The sequence below is a fragment of the Thyridium curvatum genome (assembly GCF_004353045.1).
Source record: "Thyridium curvatum strain D216 chromosome Unknown NODE_42_length_358865_cov_86.645117, whole genome shotgun sequence".
Lineage (NCBI taxonomy): Eukaryota > Fungi > Ascomycota > Sordariomycetes > Thyridiales > Thyridiaceae > Thyridium > Thyridium curvatum.
In genome coordinates, this window is record NW_022156797.1 from 126258 (window position 1) to 147337 (window position 21080).

The 21080-nt window shown below is 55.9% G+C and overlaps 6 protein-coding genes across 6 annotated transcripts; 2 read left to right on the plus strand and 4 right to left on the minus strand.

Moving 5' to 3' along the window:
• Nucleotides 1–4466: 4466 nt before the first annotated feature.
• On the minus strand, nt 4467–5551 carry E0L32_007080 (uncharacterized protein; the record flags this gene model as incomplete). Its single annotated transcript, XM_031141784.1, has 4 exons — nt 4467–4573; nt 4686–4982; nt 5063–5350; nt 5503–5551. 4 exons carry the CDS (start codon nt 5549–5551, stop codon nt 4467–4469), a joined length of 741 nt encoding a protein of 246 aa, XP_030993905.1.
• Nucleotides 5552–8251: 2700 nt separating this feature from the next.
• Nucleotides 8252–9721, minus strand: E0L32_007081 (uncharacterized protein; the record flags this gene model as incomplete). The annotated part of the gene is made up of 1 exon (XM_031141785.1): nt 8252–9721. One exon carries the CDS (start codon nt 9719–9721, stop codon nt 8252–8254), a length of 1470 nt encoding a protein of 489 aa, XP_030993906.1.
• Nucleotides 9722–10898: 1177 nt separating this feature from the next.
• On the plus strand, nt 10899–11165 carry E0L32_007082 (uncharacterized protein; the record flags this gene model as incomplete). The annotated part of the gene is made up of 1 exon (XM_031141786.1): nt 10899–11165. One exon carries the CDS (start codon nt 10899–10901, stop codon nt 11163–11165), a length of 267 nt encoding a protein of 88 aa, XP_030993907.1.
• Nucleotides 11166–11269: 104 nt separating this feature from the next.
• E0L32_007083 (uncharacterized protein) lies at nt 11270–12445 on the minus strand (the record flags this gene model as incomplete). The annotated part of the gene is made up of 3 exons (XM_031141787.1): nt 11270–11790; nt 11851–12310; nt 12386–12445. The coding sequence occupies 3 exons, from the start codon at nt 12443–12445 to the stop codon at nt 11270–11272; spliced, it is 1041 nt and encodes a 346-aa protein (XP_030993908.1).
• A 6485-nt stretch (nt 12446–18930) lies between these two features.
• On the minus strand, nt 18931–19419 carry E0L32_007084 (uncharacterized protein; the record flags this gene model as incomplete). The annotated part of the gene is made up of 1 exon (XM_031141788.1): nt 18931–19419. The coding sequence occupies one exon, from the start codon at nt 19417–19419 to the stop codon at nt 18931–18933; it is 489 nt and encodes a 162-aa protein (XP_030993909.1).
• Nucleotides 19420–20206: 787 nt separating this feature from the next.
• Nucleotides 20207–20983, plus strand: E0L32_007085 (uncharacterized protein; the record flags this gene model as incomplete). Its single annotated transcript, XM_031141789.1, has 1 exon — nt 20207–20983. One exon carries the CDS (start codon nt 20207–20209, stop codon nt 20981–20983), a length of 777 nt encoding a protein of 258 aa, XP_030993910.1.
• Nucleotides 20984–21080: the final 97 nt, after the last annotated feature.

Sequence of the window (21080 nt, forward strand, 5' to 3'; positions counted from 1 at the left end):
GATGCATACCGCCAGCTGGCGATGTCACGGTGTGGCCAGGGCATGCCCAAACAGGCATGCCGCCATATTAGGGGATCGTCAAACACGGCGCACCGATTCGCGCGCCTTTTGCTCTCCTTTCTTGTCTTGCGCCTCCGTTGCCAACTTTATCTTACATCTACGAACTTGGCATTGCGGGGGAAATGGCGACGGCGTGCCGCCTTTCCCCCCCTGCTCAGCCGCCCAGGGCGTTTCAAGAGAGCTTTCAGCATCCCGGTCTTCCCTTGCTTGCAACATCCAGCCCTTCCGGGATGTTCCATTGACCGTACCAAAACACACCTACCTACATGTACGAGTATTCCGCACTGCACACGCCGGCAGTCGCCAGATGGATGCGAACATGTTCCGCTCTATAACCGACCTGCATTTGTGCGCCAGCATATGTCGTCTCGACAGCCGAGCTGTCCAGGTTTCTGGCGAGGGGTGTTTCTGGACGACAGGAACTCCCCGTTCGGACGTCTGGTCGCCGAGCTTGCAACCAATCACCACCCTGGTTTGACCTGTTTGGGGCAAGTAGCAAGCAACTGCATCGATAAGACGGGCAGAGGATCGGCAGCCTTCTTTCTCTTCCCTGCATGCTTCCATTGCACTCAAGCAATTCCGCCCACACCACCCTGCTGCTCATGTGATGCGCAATCTCTTTGCTGTCCTTTTTTCCATCAAATCGCAGGATGACAATCGCGAGGATCCCCAGTCCCAACAGCGTCCGGCCGGTGGTCCGGCGGCACGCGGCGGCCCTGGTGCACTTTGTGAGCCACCACCCATCTCGAAATTGCGGTCACCGACGCCGCGCTTTGACGAAGGACATCCAACCACAATCTAAGTCGCGTTACGGTTGCCTTTCACTGCTATGGAAAATATGATGTGTCATGACGAATTCCCTCCCTATGCAAAGCAATCTGCAACACGCTGTCGCTGTCCAGTTTCAGTGCACCACCGCTGACAAGTGGAATATTGAAGTTATTTTCTAGGACCCTTACTAACGTTGAAGTCATGACGACGTAGCACCGGTACCTAGTGTACCTAGTGCGCTAACCCCCATCATATCATGCGGGATTGTCGTTTCGCTACTACCTTGCCTCCACGCGGCGTGTCCTTTCTTGCTTGTCATACACACCATGGCTGCATCATGCTCTTTCTTTCCAAGGATGGCTTATATCATCACCGACATGGTAGGAGCCTTCTTCTATTTTGTCTTTTGACATGTGCAACGGACATGGCTCGGTGAGACTCGGAGAACTGCCGGTGTGGGGTGCACGTGCCGCTGTCGTATGGCGTTGACCGGGACAGGATCAAGGTGAGGTGAGAGCAGGCCATGACACGCTGGCACTTGGCAACCTACGGAGTAGTATCTACACCTTGACTATCACAGCCAGTTGTGGGGATTGCTCTGGTCCTTACTCGCTCTCTGTCGTCTCGTTTTCAAAGTGAAACGCAGCCGCAGGCCATGTCGCCCGTTGTCGACCAGAAATGTGCTGCCCGGGCGGTTTTACACCTGGGGGCACTGGGGCGGAAACCAAGCATCCGGGTCCCCACCCCCCTCTGCAACGACATGGACCATCTCGCCGTTGTCGACCAGAGTAAGTTGTGAATAAGTTGTCTGGGCACGACCTGGGATGGAAAACTTTCTCTCCGGATTCTCCCACCCCTCCCCCTTCCTTGGTCCTTGGGACTCGGGACAACGAGAGAGAGAGGTAGATATACCCTTTCCCGGGGATGGGTGCAAGCATCCGCCCTCCCCATCCCAGAAACAGAAAAGAAGGCATCAGCCAAGGCCCTACGACAGAAAGCCTGTGAGGCTCGATTCGCTTTTCCCACTTCTCCCAACTCAACTCTAATCAACCCCCATTTCGGATTGCAGTAATTAGCGCCAACGGACAGCGAACAGAGTGCATCGCTGATTGCACTAGACTGCGGGGTAATGGAAAGCAACGAGACCACCATGACCTGCACACTTTTTCACCACAACTTCAATAGCTAGCTTGGGCTGTGCGAAGAAGCACAGGGAGTTGGGTGTATGCTGGTGGTGCTGCAAGTGCTGCTGCATGTGGGCAAGGACAACAAGAAACGTACTTGTACGTAGCGTTTGGGTACGGAACATGCCGGTTTTGGCCTGCTCCTCCAAGTTTTCCCCACCGTCCCAGTTGCAGGCCCGGCCTGCAGCCCACACGCATCTTTGTGTTAGCTAACACCTACCTAGTTGAACACCAACACCCGGTCCACACTCTTAGTTGAGGCTTGGGCTTTTGTTTTTTTTTTGGAGTCGTTTCTTTGAGGGAGAGGAGATTCTTCGCCTCCTTCCCCCGGCGGCGTCCCATCCCATCCCTCGAAACATGGTGGCGGCTGTGCGACCCCTCCCCTCCCCTCCCCTTTCCGCCATTTCCTCACGCAAGGACCCGAATAGGTAGATGCAGGTTCCGTATCACCAGCCTCACTCTTCGCCCCCCCCTCCCCCGCGCGCGCCGCCGCCGTGAGCCAGTTTTGTCTCGTGTGTCTTGCCCCGGGGGGGTTTCGGATCTCCTGCGCTGCGCAAACATGTATGATTGGGGGGGGTGTGGGGTCACGCGAGAAATGGAGTTGAACACGCTCGATCACAATTGCCCCCCCCCGAGTTCACCTTTTTCACGTGTCTGTGCGGTGGCAGCGTTGCGTTCAAGGTTACGTACGTACGAACGAAGCTAGGTAGGGAGTAGGTAGTTGGAAAGAATGGGCGCCCGGAAATGGAACTCGAAGGGAGATTTGGGGAACAATGAAGGGCAATGCAAAAGGCACGTGGCAATGGCACCGATCTGGCTGCCCCATCCCTGTCTGTCCCTATTGTTCGCCCAACTGGCATTGGAATGGCGTCTTTTGCACTCGGTAAAGGCACACAATGTAATAACCGGTCATTTCACACACTCCACGGAGGAAGTAGCTAGTAGCGGTAAGGTATGATGAAGAAGAATTGGAATTCTAGGCGGGTAGCCCAACCTAATTAAAAGGAAATATCTCTCAACTGTTGTAGACAAATCCCGCCCGACTTTACCCACTGGGTTCTGCAAGTCTGGTATCTCTTTGTGATGCACATAAAAAAAACAACAAACAACAAAGTTGAATGAACCCCCCCCCCCATTCCAAAAGAAGCAAGATGACACCGCACACCAAACGGATATGGATAAAGAAGACCCTTGAAGGTTTTCCCCTTGTTGGTACATGCTCCTTTTGTGTTTGTCTGCTGTTCTAAAAGCGCCAAAATGGTGTAATCCGACCCTTGATCTAATGCGGCTTCCTCTAATCAAAGCCAAAAAAAAAAAAAAAAAAAAACGCAAACACACAACGCGCGCGCGATATTGGAGTGATTCCCTCTACTCCCCTCCCGAGGTATAGAACAGTTGTTGATTATGAAAATGCAGAGAAAAAGAGAAAAACAACAAAAACAAGCAGTAAAGCCAGGATGGCCCTGTCCAAGGGCAGGCTAGTGTGTCTGTTTCCACACCAAAAAATGGAATGCTTTGCCCTCCCTCCCATATAAGCGCCTGCAAAACAAATGTGATGGTGGATATGATAGAAACTCCTCTTTCCCAGAATAATGAAGAAATCCGATACAACGACAGCAGGCTGAGTGAGGTGCTTTGCAGATGAAAATGAGTGGCTGTAAAAAAACGAAGTGCGCGGAATTGGAGCAAGGCGAGTTTTGCGAGGCGGAAGAAGCTGAAAAACGAGAAAGTTGCAGATAAAAAAAAAAGCAAAGTCGGCTTCGGTAAAGAGTAGAGGTCTCTGGTGGTTGGAGGGCGAGGGGCATCCCAAAAAAAAGCAACACCAGCTGTGTCGTTTTGTTTCCCCGACTTTCCGCGGAGTTGGACTGACCAGAAGAGACGGCATGTGCATGCCTCTGTCTGTCTCTGTGCGACCGCGGGAAGGATACAAGACCAGCCCGAGGTCTTATTCCCCTGCCGCTCTGCAGCGGTGGCGCTTTGCTTTGCGTGATGCGATGCAATGACCTTTTTTTTCCCGCCTCGGACGCGTGTTTGTGGCACGCACGCGCCGTCTCCGTTTGTGCGAGGGAGGATCTGCATGTCTCTTCTGCAGTCTGGGCCCGGGTGGTTTGGACCGGGAGCAGACGTGACAAACATCGATGCAGGAGAGAACGAGACAGGCAAACGGGTGGGTGTAAGCGCGCGATCGGCGTCCCTGCCTCCCGCGTCTCGCGAATGTCTCTTTCCTCTCTCTATCTCGTCCCCGCACGCAAAGACACGGCGAGCCGCCGACGTCGAACCACCTTTCTCACACGACCACTGCACTCGTTGTTCGCAGTGACGTGGCGGCTGTGCGTGTGGCGGTCGCACAAGGGCGTCGGCTGGCTCGGGGCGGGATGGTGGGCGCTGCCCTTCTTTTTTTCAGTGATGCGGACCTCTTAGTAGTGATGCCGTGTAGACCGCGCGCCCGGTTCAGAGCGCAGGCGACTGCGGGTAGTAGACCGGGTACATGGGCCACGACTGCTGCGCGACGTAGTGCCCAGGCATGGTCGAAGGGAGGCCAGGGGCGTACCCAGAGTCTGTTGTTGGCGAAACGCGGTTCTCGGTTAGCGTTGGGAACGGAACCATGGCAGGACCAAACACGATACCGGGGGAGAGAGAGCAAACGTCAAGGGAGAGAAAAAGACTTACCACTGTCGATGTCGTCAAACTCGCTGTCGTGGCCCTTGACAAAGGGCATCGACGTGGGCATGCACGACGTGTCCAGGAGCGGGCCGACCGTCGTCGGGATGTAGCGGTACTCGTCGTTGCCCGTCGACGAAGGGCTCGACACGGTCGACGGCACGGACACGGGCAGGACGGCGGACCACGGCTCGCGGGGCTCCGAGGTGGGGATGTACGAGACGCCGTTGCTGAAGTCGCCAGAGTTCTGGCCGAACGACGAGGCCCGGCTCGAGACGCCGGAGCTGGGTGCGCCGGCCATGTTCTCTTCACCAAGGGCCTTCATGTCAGCCACCCATCACTCAAGATCGGTCGACCACGGGGAGGAGGATTCTGTCTTATCTTACCGGGAGGAGGGTAGTGCTGGGACGTGGTGGGGGGCATGCCAGCGCCGACCTCGCGCAGCTTGTCGCTCAGGAACTGGATCTCCTTCTCCAGCGCGCGGTTCTTCTTGAGCAGGTTGTTGACGACGTCGTCGCGGCTCTGCGCGCCGCCCGACTTGAGCTCCTCCAGCTCGCGCTCGAGCTTCTCGATGTGCTCCTTGGTGCGCGCCCTGATGGCGCGTTGCGCCTCGCGGTCATTGGCGCGTTTCCTGGCCAGCTGCGTGGGCGTGAGGGTCGAGACGCTGCGGGTGCCTAGGGGAGGTTGTTCAGTCAGCATGTGGGATATCGAAGGGTGAGTGAGGGCCCGTGAGAGTGAGCTTGTATGGTGGTGGTGGAGGACGCAAGGGTCCAAAAGTGGGCTTGCTAGGAGGAGGAGGGGTCAAGAGGAGAGAGAAATCACATACCTTTCCGCTTGGTGGTCTTGGTGGGCTCGTTTGAAGGTGACGAAGGCATGGTCTTGGTGGCGAGGGGTGTTGTGTGTAAGAAGTGGTTATTCAGGTAAAGATGGGAGGTAAGGGCCATAGCACAGGAAGAATGGCTGGCTGTGTTTGTGTGTATGAGAGAGAGAGAGAGGAGAAGAGAGGCAAGAGAGGAAAGTTGATGAAGAGAGTAGTGATGATGATTCTTCCTTGGATGTCGAGGAGGCGATGATCTTGATCATTTTATCCACAAGACGGAGTCCTGGGCAGGGTCGTGGGGACCTTATATGAGATCTATGGATCTTTGCCCCATAACCTGACTACCAACTAGACCCTGCCGGCAGGACTACGTCTTCTCGCAGAGGAAGTGGATGTGTGCAGGGGTGGCCGTCAGGTACTGCATTCCAGTGAGATAGACTAGCTACCGACTGCGTCTAAGGATCGAGAGGTAGAGAGAGAGAGAGAGAGACGAGAGTACCTAAGAGGGCCCCCGGCATGGCACCTGACAACGAGAGCCGGGCAAGGCTGCTAAACCACTTTGAAGTGTACAAAGTCGAGATCCCGAAGAAAGGTGTGTCTTTAGGGTGGCTGGGGATGAGGTAGTGGAGGGGGGGTGTGTCTTAGTCGACCAAGACCCACCGCACCGCAGGAGCCGGGATATCTCCGTTGGAAGCCAGAATGGAGACGGCGAGGGACCAGACCACTCACACACCCTCCTCTACGATCCAAGACCCCCTCTAGGTAGTGGCCTGGTCTGGCGCGGATGCAAGAAGTCACTGTACAGCAGGGTCTGCTGCTGCGGGCTGCCAAGTGACGTCTAGACAGTGCTGGCCCCCGATTGACTTTTTGATCTGGTCGAGACATGACGGCCCAATCACAGGCCCCGGTCCTTGGTGTGCCATTCGGCCTTGGGCCCGGCAAGGATTCTCTGGAATTAGAGTTCTCACTAGCTGCGAATCAGTGCTAGCACGGCTCCCCTCCAGAGCCCAAGTACACGACCCAGACCGCCTGCTAGGACTGAGGTCGGGCTGCTGCACGGCGTGCTAGCAAGAATACCTCGACTTGACCTGGATAACGCCGAGCGAAAGGGAGCAAGCCCTCAACTCTACCCTCTGTGCGATCGATAGGTTTAGCGGGAAACAGAGGCGATGGAGAATGTACTTTGGGCGAGCCCATCTGGGCTAAATATCAGGAGAGGCATAGCGTACAACGGCAGTATCAACAGAACTGTGCAGTAGTGCCGTCTTCCTCAGCGAGCGTGGAGGGTACACCCTCTCGTAAGCAGATTCCTAACGAATGAAGGGTACACCCTTTCGTAAGCAGGCCAGGCCCTAACGGGGACGAACGGGCTGCAGCGAGCGGCGGCCTTCTTTGCCTGCGTTCCAGGCTCCCACCGGACACGGCGGCCGAGGCAACACGAGGACGCTGTCATCACTACACACCTGAAAATTCTCCGCGCTGCTCTAGGTGTGAGAAGAACTGAGCGGCAGCCTCCCCGCTCTAGGGGGCCTGTTGAGCCGTTCGAAAAGCCCCAGCCACCCCGAGAATCCAAGGGTCTCACGGTGGTAGAAGGTTCTCAAGCTAGCTGATGATGATGATGCCGACTCTTCCCTCGAGCCGAAACTATCCCGATGGCCTGAAAGCGATGTGTATTGTTGGAGCAGTTCAGCAGCATTGCCTCTTTAGCGAGAAGGGTGAAGGACGTACCCTACCTAGTGGCTCGACCGCAAAAGTTTGCTGGAACCTGAAGGCTCTGGAATGCTGCCGTGTCCACATGTACCTATCACGGCGCTGCAGATGTCTCACATTGCGTTCTTTTGGGTTAGCGCGCCAGGCACGCATTCTGCAGTCCTGTGCGAAAGTGGTAAAACGCAATGGGCAGCATTTGCACAGAAGCAGACAGTTGATTACTGGATTTGGAAGAGATGTCTAAATTTGCGGTTATCATCAATGCTAATCTCATGACCATGACGTGTTTAGCTGGAGAAGCCGAAAGGACGATCCCGTTTGCGCCTTGAAATGCGATGCTTCGATGCTTCAAGATGAGATAAGAGTGTCTTACCACCAAGTGATCGCCAGGCTTGAACGGCGGCGGATGTGTTGATCCCAGACTATCCTCCTCACTTCGCACGTAGTCTGTGAACTCCCCTCGCATACAGAGACGTAGGTAGGTAGAGATCGTGGTGCAAGACTGAGGGGCATCCGCTTAATCCAAGCCAAAGAGCCACTGATCTGCCCGCCAAGGAGTGGAGTGGCCCATCAAGCGAGCGGATCGTTCAGATCTTAGCTAGGTGCGGCCAGCTTGAGGCCCCATAGGAAGCTGGAGATCGAGGGATAGCCTTAGGATCCAAGGTTAGGTTTGCTCGGGCTGTGGATTAGCCTCAGCATCGACAGCCACTCAACGTTGTGGCTTTGCCCATCAACTCAACTGTCACTCGCCTCGAGTCAGCAGGCGATAAGAGAATGAGCGGAAAACGGCCCGCGAAACTGAGAGTGACTGATGACAGATCTATTTTGACTGGAATGTAAGGTCCACTCTCGGTGGCTCGACGGACGAGGCTTGATCGTATGAGCAGCCACACTTCCCCAGCCTCGTCGTTTTTCTCAGCCCGGTTGCGCCTGACGACTGGCGTGTCATTCACATTCCAACGCCACACTGAGGCTTGTGGAATGTCTCTGGCCAAGGTCCATTGTCGGCAGTTGTCGGACTGGAATTCGCTGCTCCTTTGTTCGATCACGATGCCACCTCTGGGCCCTCCTCGTTTTTGACAGCTTCGACCAGCTCTTCCATACCACCAACTTCCACAGGCCCACTCGTGCCTTGGGGTGGAAGAGCCCACTTTGGCAGCGGACTGGTGTAGGACCACTTCCCGTCCGCATCCTCATACCGCAGGCTGTGAAGCCAAAGCGCCAGCTCGTGCTCGCCAGGATCTGTGTAGAGCGGTGCGTCGCACAGCTCGCAGAGTGCGCCGGACATTTTCTCCGCCTTCTTTTCGTGGTATTTGTCGACCATCTCGTCGTAATAGGCCACGGCGTCCGCAACCTCTTCCTTGCCCATGCGCGCCAGCCTGGTCATGATGTCGTCGTCAGTGTTTTTGCTAGCATCAGGATCGTCCCGCCCAAGGTCGATGCCCCACACCCTCTGGTTGGCATAGATTGGGTCGTTCTCAATCGGATGGCCCAGGTGCTGGAGATGCACCCTGAGCTGGTGCGTTCTACCCGTCACTGGCATACAGCGCACAATTGAGTAGCCCTGCTTGGCTTTCCACGGCTGCCCAGCGCGCTCCGCCTCGGAGAGCGCTTCTGCCGTTGGGCCGCCTTCTCCGGAGCCTGACGCTTCCGGGGGATAGTACGCAAGCCTCTTGAATACGGTTCTGGCATGCCTGCCATTAGCTCTCACGCGGTTGAGCCCTAGCTTGGGCGATATCTGTAAAATAGGTTGATTGCAAACAACCTCGCCATCCGGAAACTTTCCGATGACACGGGCCACATACTCCTTCCTCACGGATCGCGACTGGATCTGGGTGCTGAGACGCTCGGCCGCCTTTGGGGTTTTGGCAATGAACATGATGCCGCTGGTCAAGCGGTCCAGTCGATTGCAAGGGTAAGGAATCCATTCCGGCCCTCGCTCAGACTTCATGATCTCCACGACGGAATTAAAGTTGTAGCGGCCTGCGGGATGGACGGGAACACCGGCGGGCTTGTTGATAACGACCATCTCGTTATCCTCGTAGATGATGCCCACGGGATCTTGAGTCACTGGCGGTTCATGACGATGCAGAGTATGAGACACCATCTCGCCGTTCTTCAGTACATGATCGGGCCCAACGACCTTGCCGTTGACGAGCACCAGGCCCCTCTCCATGGCCGATCTGTAGTACGCCAAGGGCCTGTCCCGGAATTCACTCTCGAACACATCGATCAGGACCCGGCCACGCCACCTCTCCTTGACCCAGGTATTGTAGGTATAGTAATACGGCTCGACACGCCGCAGGCCACCCTCAAAGAAGTACGGTCTCGGCCAGGGGTCACCGCAAGGGGTGGTCAAGGTGAGCCATGGGTGCTTGTAGGACTTTTGGCGTGGCTTGGTCTGCGGCTTTCGGATGGGAGCAGTTTCTTTCGGAGGCTTGTCCACCGTCTCTATCGACAGCTCCTCGAACGCCCCGACTGGCAGTTCGCCCAGTGGGTTGGCCTCAGCACTCATTGTTGAGAGGAGCCTGACCGGGAGAGGCGCGATGCGCTTGCCTGCTAGTCGGGCAAGCAGGCGCGGGACGAATGCCAATTCCAGCGTGAGGTTGGGGTAAACGAGTGGCACCTTTCCAAATCGAGAGCTTCGTCAGTTCTCTCGGTCCTCTAGCCGAGAAAGAGGGGTCCTTTTGCGACAAAAGACAAAGAAACGCTTAAGGACAGTGGTTGTGTGTATTTTGGGTTTGCATTGGGGTTCACTTTTTTTGCACCTGAAAATTGCCTTTGGGGAATGTGACAAGGCGCCAGGGCGGATCATTTGGCGCTAAGGAGGGCGGAGAAAGAAGGCAGAACCCCGGCGAGCACAGGCCCCGGCAGCTTGATTTGGAAGGAATGCTGGGGTACCTTACAGCATTGGGCCCCTGGAACAGGCGCTACGTAAATGGCTTGAGGGGACCTGGAGGCCCAATCTAGGACTGTTTTGGCAACGCTGAGAGCTAACCGAAGTTTATTCCGACACTAGGCCGGCCAGGAAGCCTCGGGACTCGGTCTTCTTAGCGCCCTGCCAGCATCTACGATGTCAACGTTAGCACCGCATTTAACGGGATCGCAGAGTTGACAAGAGCCTGGCGCAAAGTGTGACCTGCCTGCCACTTCATCCGTCTTTTGACAAATCGATCTCTCTTTGAGGAAGAACAAGGGCTATTCTCGAGACACCTGTCTCACCGCCCACACCCCCTTTGATCTGTAAACCCTTCTTTCTAGCCTCTGGTCAACCCCTCCCGCCCCAGAGGCTATCGGCCGAGGCGACAGTGACCCATGGCGAACTACGCGACGCTCAAGGCCAGGACCCGGGGCGACTATCCCTACGTCCTCGACTATCGCACGCGGTGGTAAGCTTCCAGGCCCGCCAAGATCGACTTGGTCCAAAATCTATGACCTAAGAGATCTGGCCGCTGGAAAAAAAGGACGGTGCTGATATCACAACTTGCTAGGGCCGATAACGACATGTATCATCACATGAACAACTCAATCTACAACTTTCTGTAAGTAGCGGCCCTCAGGAAGCAGAAGTCTGAGAGGAGAGAACACCCCTTGGCTAAATGTCCTCTCTCGAAAGGTATGACTCTGTCGTGAACGCTTATCTCATTGAGAACTGCGGGCTGGACCCTCAGAATTCACCACAGCATCCCATGATGGCACACACTCAGAACGACTACTTTGGTTCCATCAGCTATCCAGCAGTCGCTGAGCTAGGACTGCGGGTGAATAAGCTCGGCAAATCGAGCGTCACGTATGAGATCGGTCTCTTCGAGCGAGGGGTGGAAGAGGTCAGAGCTGTGGGCGAGTTCGTCCACGTCTTTGTGGAGCGAGCTACTGGACGGCCAGTCGCCAGCATGAACAGTGTCTTACGAACAGGATTAGAGCGGATTCTAGTTGCATCTAGCCCTAGCAAGCTATGATATCGCGGCAAGGCCGGCGTCCTGCACCCCAGATTATGGCGCAAGACCTTCGTTGTCGCCGCTGCTGTCCACTTGTGATTGCCTTGCTGAGGAAGGGCGGAGTCCTACTGGTGCTTCAAGTAGCGTCGCTCTCCCTCTTTTTCGGCACTCTTGAGCAACCCCTCCAGGAGCTCTAGGTCCGCGAGAGCCTCCTCTGGACTCTGGCGTGGGTCGGGCTTGCCGGCCGCCATGGCATCCGCCCAGGCGCGAATCTCTATGGGCACGGCGCTCCGAAACTCAAAATCCTTATCCTCCCTGTCGGTGCCACTCACGAGGGTGACTCGGTCCCGGGAGACTGTCACGCTTCCCTTCTCACAGATAACGGTGTAGTCTTGGGCTGCGAATGTGGAGCCCACCGAGCACAAGAACGAGCCCGCCGCGCCGGATTTCAGTCTAAGGACGCCATGGAGAGAGTCCGGCGGAGGTAGATGCTGGGTTCCGGTGTGGGAGAATCCCATGACGGACTCTACCGTCTCGTCGCCAAGCATCAACCGCATGGCAGCGACCCAGTGCACGCCAGCGTCCAAGACAAACCCATAGTCGTGGGTCGGGTTGCGACGCCAGTCGGTGCCGACATATTTGTTGTCTAGAGCGCAGAGTCAGCAACATGACAATGATGGAAAGGACCGAATCAAGGAGAGAATACCAGGCTTCATCATGTAAAAGACTTTGACCACGAAGCCAGTCACCTTGCCGAGCTTACGGGCTTCCTGGCCAGCCCAGACATACTTGTCCAGGTACCGGAACTGCTCAGCGACGGCCCAAGTGACGCGCTTCTCAGCGGAGATGCCATGGTACCACTTGATGAGCTCCACCGCGGCAGCCGAGTCCGGAGCGGCTGGCTTCTCTGACAAGACGTGCTTGCCAGCAGCGAGAGCCTTCTTGATGTACTCTGGTTGGTTGCGAATGGGCAGGGCGATAATGACTGCCGCGACGTCGGTACGCTTCAGAACATCATCGTAGGATTTGCCCTCCCCAGAGTCCTCAGAATACAGATCAACAGGCGGGTGCGAGCTTGGGACCAGCGAGGCTGTGTCCTGGGCAGACTTGAGCGACCTCGAGTAGATGGCCTTCAGGGCCAAGGTCTCGCACGCTAAAACCCCAGGCTGAAAGGGTAGTGTTGCGTCTTAGCTCGTGCTGTACCACCTAGTTGAAAGCATAGCTGATCTTGGGCCACATACCAGGTGCTCTTCCTTGACAAATATTCCCCCGCCAATGAGAGCGACTCCAATGGGGGCCATGATATTTGGTGATCAAACGTTTTGCAGGTTCGTCGTTAAGTGACTGGTGACGTCTTGTCGCACTGAGATCGTTCTCGCCGGTATTGAGCTTGGTCTTGAAGATGCTCAAGCAGTATCGCACACGCTCAGAGGTAACTAACCTTTGCGGCAAGGGGTCGTCCAGCGAGCAACAGCTTGATGGCAAGCTGTATTGATGTTTGATGATGTTGACACCACGTTATGGAAGAGCACATGCGGGGCAAAAGAGGGGAACATCAGTGAGCGGGTCCTGGGCTTGTACGATTGCGACGACTGGCCAATCCGGACAGCGAGATGTCTTGTGATGCATCTCGCTAATCTCGTTAATCTATGTTTATCTATCTGCAAACCAAACGCCGTACATAACTAGAACCAGGTTGATGGATTGGTCGAACAAGAGCGTGTTCCTGTACTTTGTCACTGTACCGATACTTGTTTACGGGCAAGCAAATGAGGTTGCGTCGGCACCAGGGGACGGAGAAGCCAAGAAAGACACCACAAGGTCGTAATGTCGTAATGTGTTAACGACACCCCGTCCGGGGCCTTTTGTTCGGCGTATTCCCCGCAAGGAACCAGTTTGGAAGGTCAAACAGCTTCACGCCGCCTTGGATGGTGCCGTTGCTTGTTTGTTGGCTCTCGTCTCCCTTTCCATGCAATGCATGTCTTTGGGCTAACAGGCTGATAGGATGGGAGCAGCTTGCGGCCTACGGGACAAGCTGAAGAAGCAGCACCTAGGAATACACAAACACGGAAGAGAAACAAGGCTCCTCTTCGTGCTGGTGATTTCTCCGCGGGTGAAATAGCCGACCGCCTAGGTGACACTACTTAGATTGAATGCAGATGCGGTTCCAGATTTGATGTTCGCCGAGTTGGAGGGTAAGCCGGCCAAACGGAAAGGGCGCCCGAGCCCGCCAACTGCAGAATGTCCACCGTTTTTGGGTGTACTCCGTAGTGGGTGTCCGGTACCGCCACTGGACCGGTGAAAATTTTTCAGGCGTTGGTTGCAGACCACTACAGGCTGTGAAAGGCCCCCTGAAGTGGCCAATGCCCGCTGTAAGTCGTTGATCCATTGCTCCCGGTCCAGCTGAGGGTTACAAGGTTTCCAGCAGGGCGGGCCACACCATACGCCCCTTCTGTCTTCCCTTGGACCTCCAGTGCTGCTGAACTGAACCTTGTTCACATCGACAACAACAGCTTCAGCTGAAGATGGTCATCCACCTCATTGGACCCTGCAGATCATCCATTCCGTGCCAATTCGCATCACCAACGGCTTGGCTTTATGGCCAACCAGCAGCTCCACTCACGCCTACGTACACACACACACACAACCGCATCAAGGGACGAGCGGTGAGCCAAACAGCGGTGATGCGGCAGAGAGGCTGTGCAATATCAGATTTGATCCCGTCTGATCTCGTGATCTGATCTCGTGTTGGCCCTCTATCGGCACGCCCGTGAATATTTGATCCTTTTACGGTTCTTTGAACAAGAGCCCTTGCCTCACACGTCCTTTTCCACTACACCACTGGCTCAACCTACCATAAGCAGTAACCCTCCTCCGGCAGGATTCCTCTTGGCAAGTCAGCACACCAGGACCAGTTACCAAACTCCCGGGCCAGCTGTAGTTACGGAGTATTCTGACCTTTCGCTCGGCACACACCGTGAGAGGTTGAATTCTCGGCATCTCCCTGGCTCATGGCCGCGATGGCGAGTGCCACTTCTTCGAGACCCATTCTGACAGATCGAAATACCAGCTTGGGATCGAGACAACCCTCGGGCTACCACACGTGCGCGCGACGCAAGCCACATCTCCCACGCGCCTCAGGGGTTCAATTACCTCTACGATACGGAGTACTCTCCACTTATGCTTCTTATACATGCTGACATACATCGCGCTTACCTCTCAAAGAGTTCTAGACCTTCGTCTCTTTCCCGCATCTCCGCGGGCATCATTAGCACAAACTTCACCAAAATTCCCAAACAATACTACCAGTAATCACTAATGCAGCTTGATGCACTTGCCATTCCCATCGGGGTGCAGCCGCAGCGTGCACTCTCACTCAAAGGCATAGCCTGGTCTGGTCAACATGGCGGCAGATGTTTGCTCCAGCCGATCGATCACTAATCCGCGCCGTCCACGCCAAAACGCCCTCCACGTCAACGGCGGGAGCCGCCAGGCACGACTCCGAGACCATTCTGTTTCCAGTACAACCCCGGTCCGGCAGACATGTGGTTCCGGTGAGGCGGCAGACATCCATTTCTTCGGCTGAAGATCACGGCACTCAAAACCTTTGTCCTTGTGTTTCCCATCATGCAAGCCACGCATCTTGGGAACATCACGAGAGCTGGTCTCCAGCACGGCTCGGCTTTCTCCTAGTGCGAAACAGCCTGAGAAATGCGCGTGCAGAACAGCGGCGAGTGTGCGACTGGCCACTAGCAGGGCGGCACTGGTAGCCTGTATCTTGCGCGGGGAGTGTTTGGTAGTCTGCGACTCCCGAAATGTGCTCTTATTTCCGAGGATCAAGACCAAACACATTCAAGGGAACGACAATTGTCTGAATAATTTGTATCACACAAGCAGGACTGCCGATTCTAAATCTATGCCTGCCCATCGACGCCTAGAACGTTGAACGGCGACCTGGCTTACAAAACAGAGGTCTTCTAACAACCAACGACATCGTCCCGCTGTCGAAGACGCCGTTTTGACGATCTGACGTGAGGGTCGCCACTGAAGGCACCCATGTGCCGCTGGGTATCTTCACTTAGCGAGACGCACGCTTAACTGCAGCTACGATACGATGAGAGACACCAGCGAGATTGCGACTGTGCCTTGGTCTCGAGCCTATCGAGTTGATGTGATGTGTCTCCGGGTTCTAACTTTCCCAAGACGGGACGTGGACGAACAGAATGCTCTCAGTCGACCTGCCAAGACTGGAAGAGGGTGAATCCGGACCAGTTTGTCCATCGACCTCTATGTGCCCATGGCGGGACCCCAGATCCATCCATCAGTGACGGCTTGAGAGCCATCGTTGACATAAAACGTGATACTAGATCCTGTCGCCTCTTCCTTTTCGAGCAACCATCTCGACGATCCCAGCCACTCTGGCCTATGGCGATGTCTCTGATCAGGCTGTCCAGACCGGGTATCGTGGAAGCTGCCGTCTCGAAACCTTCTTTGGCCCCTCGATGTCTTTGTTTGCTCCGGGAAGCCCACCAGGCCCAAGGTCGATGTCGATGTCCCTGTACCTTGCAGTGCTGCAGAACCACCTGACCCTGGCGCCTTGCCCAAAGTGGGCAAAAGGGTGTGTCTGCAGCAATTTCTGTCTCAGATTTGGAGAACTCTCAAGACGATCCGGCCGGGGCTGCAGATCCATCTTTCTTGTCTTCGACTCCCGCCGTACTGTGGAATGAACGCTAACCGTCATCCATCTCCTGTAGGTAGCATGCATCCTTTCTCCCTCAGCTTGCAGTTCCTCCACTGTCAGTCAGCAAAGCACAATGGTGACAAAGACCCACGGCTTTGCCCGAACTAAGCAGACAGACCACCCCATTGTCACCCGGCCGTGGTGCCGACTCCTCCTCAGTCGACAGATAGGACAATGGGGCCTTCCTCCCGATGCCTCCATCCTGGAAGCCGCCGCGGGCCTTCTCTGTAGCCCGGTCTTTGGCCACTGTGAGAACAATTCGCTGCGCTCTTGCGCAAAACCAAATGGGGCACCGAGCATCTAGCTACATGCTGGACTCTTTTTCCCTTCTCCACTCCCGCTTTCTTCAGCGAAGGACGAGGACAGCAGCCGGGGTCTTGACAGCCTGTCCGCGCGGACGCCACGAACCCTATCGTGGACGCCTCTTTCATCACTTGTCACCTTTCTTCCCTCTCTCTACGGCCTTACCAACCTCCCTCTTTTCGTGGCGTCGTAGTGGCGTCACGTTGACGAAGTCCCATTGGCGACGAACGACTGCCGCTGTGACAGGTGGACATGCAACCTTCTTTCCCCCGGGAGACCTGTCTCTGTTTGGATCGTTGTAAGCGAGAGTCCCCGCGCGGTCATACGATTTTTGCCCATCGAGGGAAAAAGCACGTGTGAGACCACCGCACAGCAAGAGGAAGGACGGGGTGGTGGGTGCTGCTCATGCAGTCCTCTCCTCCCTCCTCGCGGCAGAGATCAAACCGAGGGCCAGTGCCTCTGTCAAGTCTTGTTCTCGGCGGGTGAGAAAGAGTTCGCCCACCACTGCCTACACCCCGGTGCCCTGACTCTTCCTGCTCTTCCTGCTCTTCGGCGGCCCTCAGGCTAATGCAGCGAGCGCTGGCTACCGTATGTGTTGTCTCCTTTTCCCCGCAGTCAGCATGACAGGGAAACCCCTTCCCAGGACTCTGGGACCCAGCATTTCAATAGAACAAGAATGCATGCGGGCATGGCTGCTCCCGTGGCACGATCCCACTTAGAACGAGATATGCGCATTTCGTGCTGTAAATAGAGAGAGGAATCCCGGGTACCTTGCATGAAGCATGAGGAACCCAGGCACGTACCTAGGTAGGTAGGTAGGTATGCGGGCAAATGTAGATGGAGATTGGCCACCATGCCAGAGGCCAGGGACAAACAAAGAAGAATTCCACGGGAACGCACATTCTCTGGCTCTAGGGGGGAAGAGGGAAGTGGGCGCCCCTCGCCTACCCGTCATGCCTCTGCCAGGGCCAGCCTCGTGCATTTTGGCCCCTCTGGCCTACATTCCAGTGAACCTTTCTGTACCTTGTCTTCCTTCATCTCGATTTAGCACGCATTCCAGACGTCCTTGGTCCAGGGGACAGCACATGCCTGTGCCGTACAGCACTAGGTAGGCACTGGAATGCAACTGTCGCAGACTCTCAGCAGAGAGGAGAGAAGAGACAGTCCCCATTCAAACCTCCTGGAAAAAAGGTCACAAGCTCGGGACGAAGGCCCACCTGGACTACCTAGGTAGGTACTCTCTTCCCTCTCTCTTTGGTGTCTTTCTTGGCAAGAGCCCACGTCCGGCGCTGTGTCGGCGCGGCGGGCAGTCTAGGCACACTTTTAGCTCTTTGGGGTAAGAAGCGGGCGTCCACTGTCTCTGTCTCTTGTCTCTTGTCTCTTCGCAGCACGACCTGTACTGGAGGGGAGAGGAAGAGTGGGATCGGGGGGGGGGTCCCATTTCTTCTCGTTTATTTTTCTCCTCCCTACCAGACCTGGGCCCATCTAGACCAGCTGTCAACGCACGAAAATAACAAGACTGCCAGGTGTGGGTCGCCGGAGGTCCAGAGACATTGGGGCCCTCGCGTCCAGATCCCGGGTGTGTGCGTTCGTATCTTGTCCATTTGCGAGCCCCGTGCGGAGGTGGGTTCCGTGAATGCTGGGCACCTCAGAGGACCGGCAACTTCTCTCCGTTATTTCTGTGGTCAAAGACGGGAGGAGATCATAGAGTGTGAGAAAGGCGAGATGAGGGCGGTCTAGATGCTGCCGGCAGTGATGTGGTGTTGCGATGATGTGTAATGAGGCCGAGAAGAGTCTTCCAAGATCAGGCCAGATGGAAGGCTTGTTTCATAGGTATGAAATATTTTTGGCTGTTTTTTTTTTTTTTTTTGAGAGTTGATGTATATTTAGAGAGGTCTTGTGAGGTGTTGGAAAGTAAAATAAGCGAGGAGACGAGCTTATTTTAGGTAGTTGAGTGGCATGAATAGCCATCTTGAGGCCTAGCATGGCTTGGCGTAGTTAATGGCAGAGCCTGCTGCTCGTTGGGTTCCCATACATTGTGCTGTGTTGAAGCAGAAGGCTACGTTGGACGAGATATTGTAACGTAGTTCCCAGGAGGGAGCTTGGAATCTCGTGAACAATTGCAACGTTTTCTACCTGGCTTGATGCATCGAAAGCCACAGGACGCAAGCATGGATACGTTACCACAGGATCTAAATATATCGATGGTATCTCATATGGATCAGGAGTATTTGCTGCTTATACTTGACCTCTATAACTGAGTGGTGGGCCCGCAGAGCCGATTCTTGAGTCTGGACGTCTTGATTCGGATCGTTCCATGTCCCCTCGAATGGACAGAAGAAAGTTGATGTTTCGAATCTATTTTCAGTCAACGGAACGACAAATCTAGCCGAGGAATACTCCAGTTGGTAGAGTCGCAAAACCTCTTTCGTGGCTTCCTGTTTGACGAGAAAGAACGAGGCCAAGTACCATATACTGCTTTTCCGGATGTCAACATATATTTCAAGTTTACAGGCTCAGTCTTCAACACTACCTAAATTAAGGTCACAAGAGATGTGGATGTGGCCAGACTGCACAAAGTGCAGTATTGGAAACCTTGTATCATGCAAGGGGGTATATTGATGCTCAAAGTAAAGAAATCCATCCTCACAATCAGAACTGGCATGCCCGCTCAAAGACAATCAACATACAAAACCAAAAGCAGTCGTAAACCATGAACCTTCATCACAACCTAGACCCCAATCATGCCACCCTAGGCGCAGACATGACGCCTCCTTCCGGTGCCTGGGTCAGCGGCGTCGGCTCATAGAAGCCCCTCACCTGCTGCCTCGCCTCCTGCTCCTCCGCGCTCCTCGGTCCGGCCTGCGCAGGCGGCGGCCCCGCAGGCGAGTAGTACCCCGCTATCTCCGGGTTCGGAGGCGGGCCTCGAGGCTGTTGCTGCAGGGGCATGCCGGGAGGGGGAGCGCCGCCGCCGCCGCGGCCCCAGACGAAGGGCCACATGGCGCGCCGGTCGCGCTCGATGCGGCCCTGGTCGCGGCCCATGTGCCAGCAGCAGGCGGCGGCGGCGATGGCAAAGATGCAGACGCCGACGATGATGACGGTCGTGATGATCCAGAAGGGGACCGAGTTCTCGCGGGGCTGGCCGACGAACTGGCGGGCGTGCTGCTGGTGGTGCGGATGCGCGGCAGCGTGGCCTGCGAGGTTGTCTGGCAGGACCCGCCTCGAGGCCATGGCTGTTTGCCCTCTACGGTGCGTCGCAAGCGTGTCGGTCCTGACGAGGAGCAGTCCTTTTGCGGGTGAGGGGTTTGGATGGATGTCTTCCGTGTGTGTGTTTGTGGATGGCTTCCTCCTTCGCGGAGGCGAACACTTATGAGGAAACGAGACGGTTCATGGAAGGGTATATGACGCCCAGTACTCTGGTGATTGATGGTGTTTGATTTGTTTGATTGTCCACCACTGCTGCAGAAGCATGTGCCCCTTTTGAATTGATTGTTGACGAGGAGAGTGACTGACGAGAATAGGCAGCCAACTTGCCAATTTTTCCGCAACGGCAGCCCAACAAGCAGCCAGCCCTGTTTGGCTTGAACTCCTGCAGACCCCCTGTCCATATCCAGATTTTGACAGGCTAATGTTACACCAGCGGCGGGTCATCAACTATCAGAATCAATTCCGTCAGCCCAACGACCTGAGCGCGCTGCGGCTTGGCGGCACAGTCGAGCCGGATCATACGCATCGCGAGCTTGTGAACGTGGTGTCACCCGCTGAGAAGCGCCCATCTGAAATCCAAATACGAGAAAAAGAGTCGCTAAAAAGAGAAGTTGAGCGGACCGAAAGGATGTAAACAATCACACACGCAAAGATAGCATCTCTACTCTCCTTGTAGCTAGCCATCTCCACAAAATGCATGCCACCGTCTCCACTAGATTCTTATCTCTATATGCATACCTCAACCTCATCTCGAGCCTCCTCCATCATACGCAACTCTACCACCCCCAGCACACAAAACACCCTTAAAAACATGCCTCTCTCCGTCTCCGTACGGGATCTCAACTTCACCGTCGTCGCGGAGCCCCTCACGCCCGCCGCCTTCCGCCCCTTCGGCGACGTCGTCCAGAACCCCAGGCCAGACATCCTCCCCTCCCCAAGCCACACGACCGAGTCCCTCCGCGCGGCGATATCACCACCGCTGGCACACCCTCCAGTCGTAGCCAACCAGGGCACAGCGATCAAGTACCCCCAGGTCTCCCAGCCGCGGGACCTCTACGCCCAGGCCCGCAGCCGCAGGCCGTCCCTCCCGCAGACCAGCATCTTCCAGTGCGCCGCCCGCCGGCTCTCCGGGCCGGCGGGAAACCAATTCCCCGTCGCCGTCCTCGAGCGGCACCCCTTCACGACGCAGATGTTCTGCCCGCTGGGCGCCGACGACGCCGCCGCCTCGGCGCGGTACCTCGTCGTCGTGGCGCCGAGCGGGCCGCCCGGCGAGGCGGACGCGGGTCTGCCTGTGCCCCAGGACGGCGAGGGCCTGCCGGGCAGGGGCCTGCCGGACGTGCAGCGGCTCAAGGCGTTCGTGGCTACGGGGGCGCAGGCCGTGACGTACAGCGCCGGGACGTGGCACGCGCCCATGGTGGCGCTCGGGCGGGAGGGGACGGCGCTGGACTTTGTCGTCACGCAGTTCGCCAACGGCGTGGGCGACGAGGACTGCCAGGAGGTTGTGTTTGACGGCCGAGGGCGCGGGGCGGTGGTCGTCGAGGTGCCGAGGGCGTTGACTGGTCAGATAGCGCTGGGGCCGAGGTTGTAGAGGTCTTGTACCCACGAGGAGAATCGAATGAGAGGAGAAAAGCAATGAATATTACCTCGATCCATGGATCAAGATATGCATTAACGTCAAGTCTGTA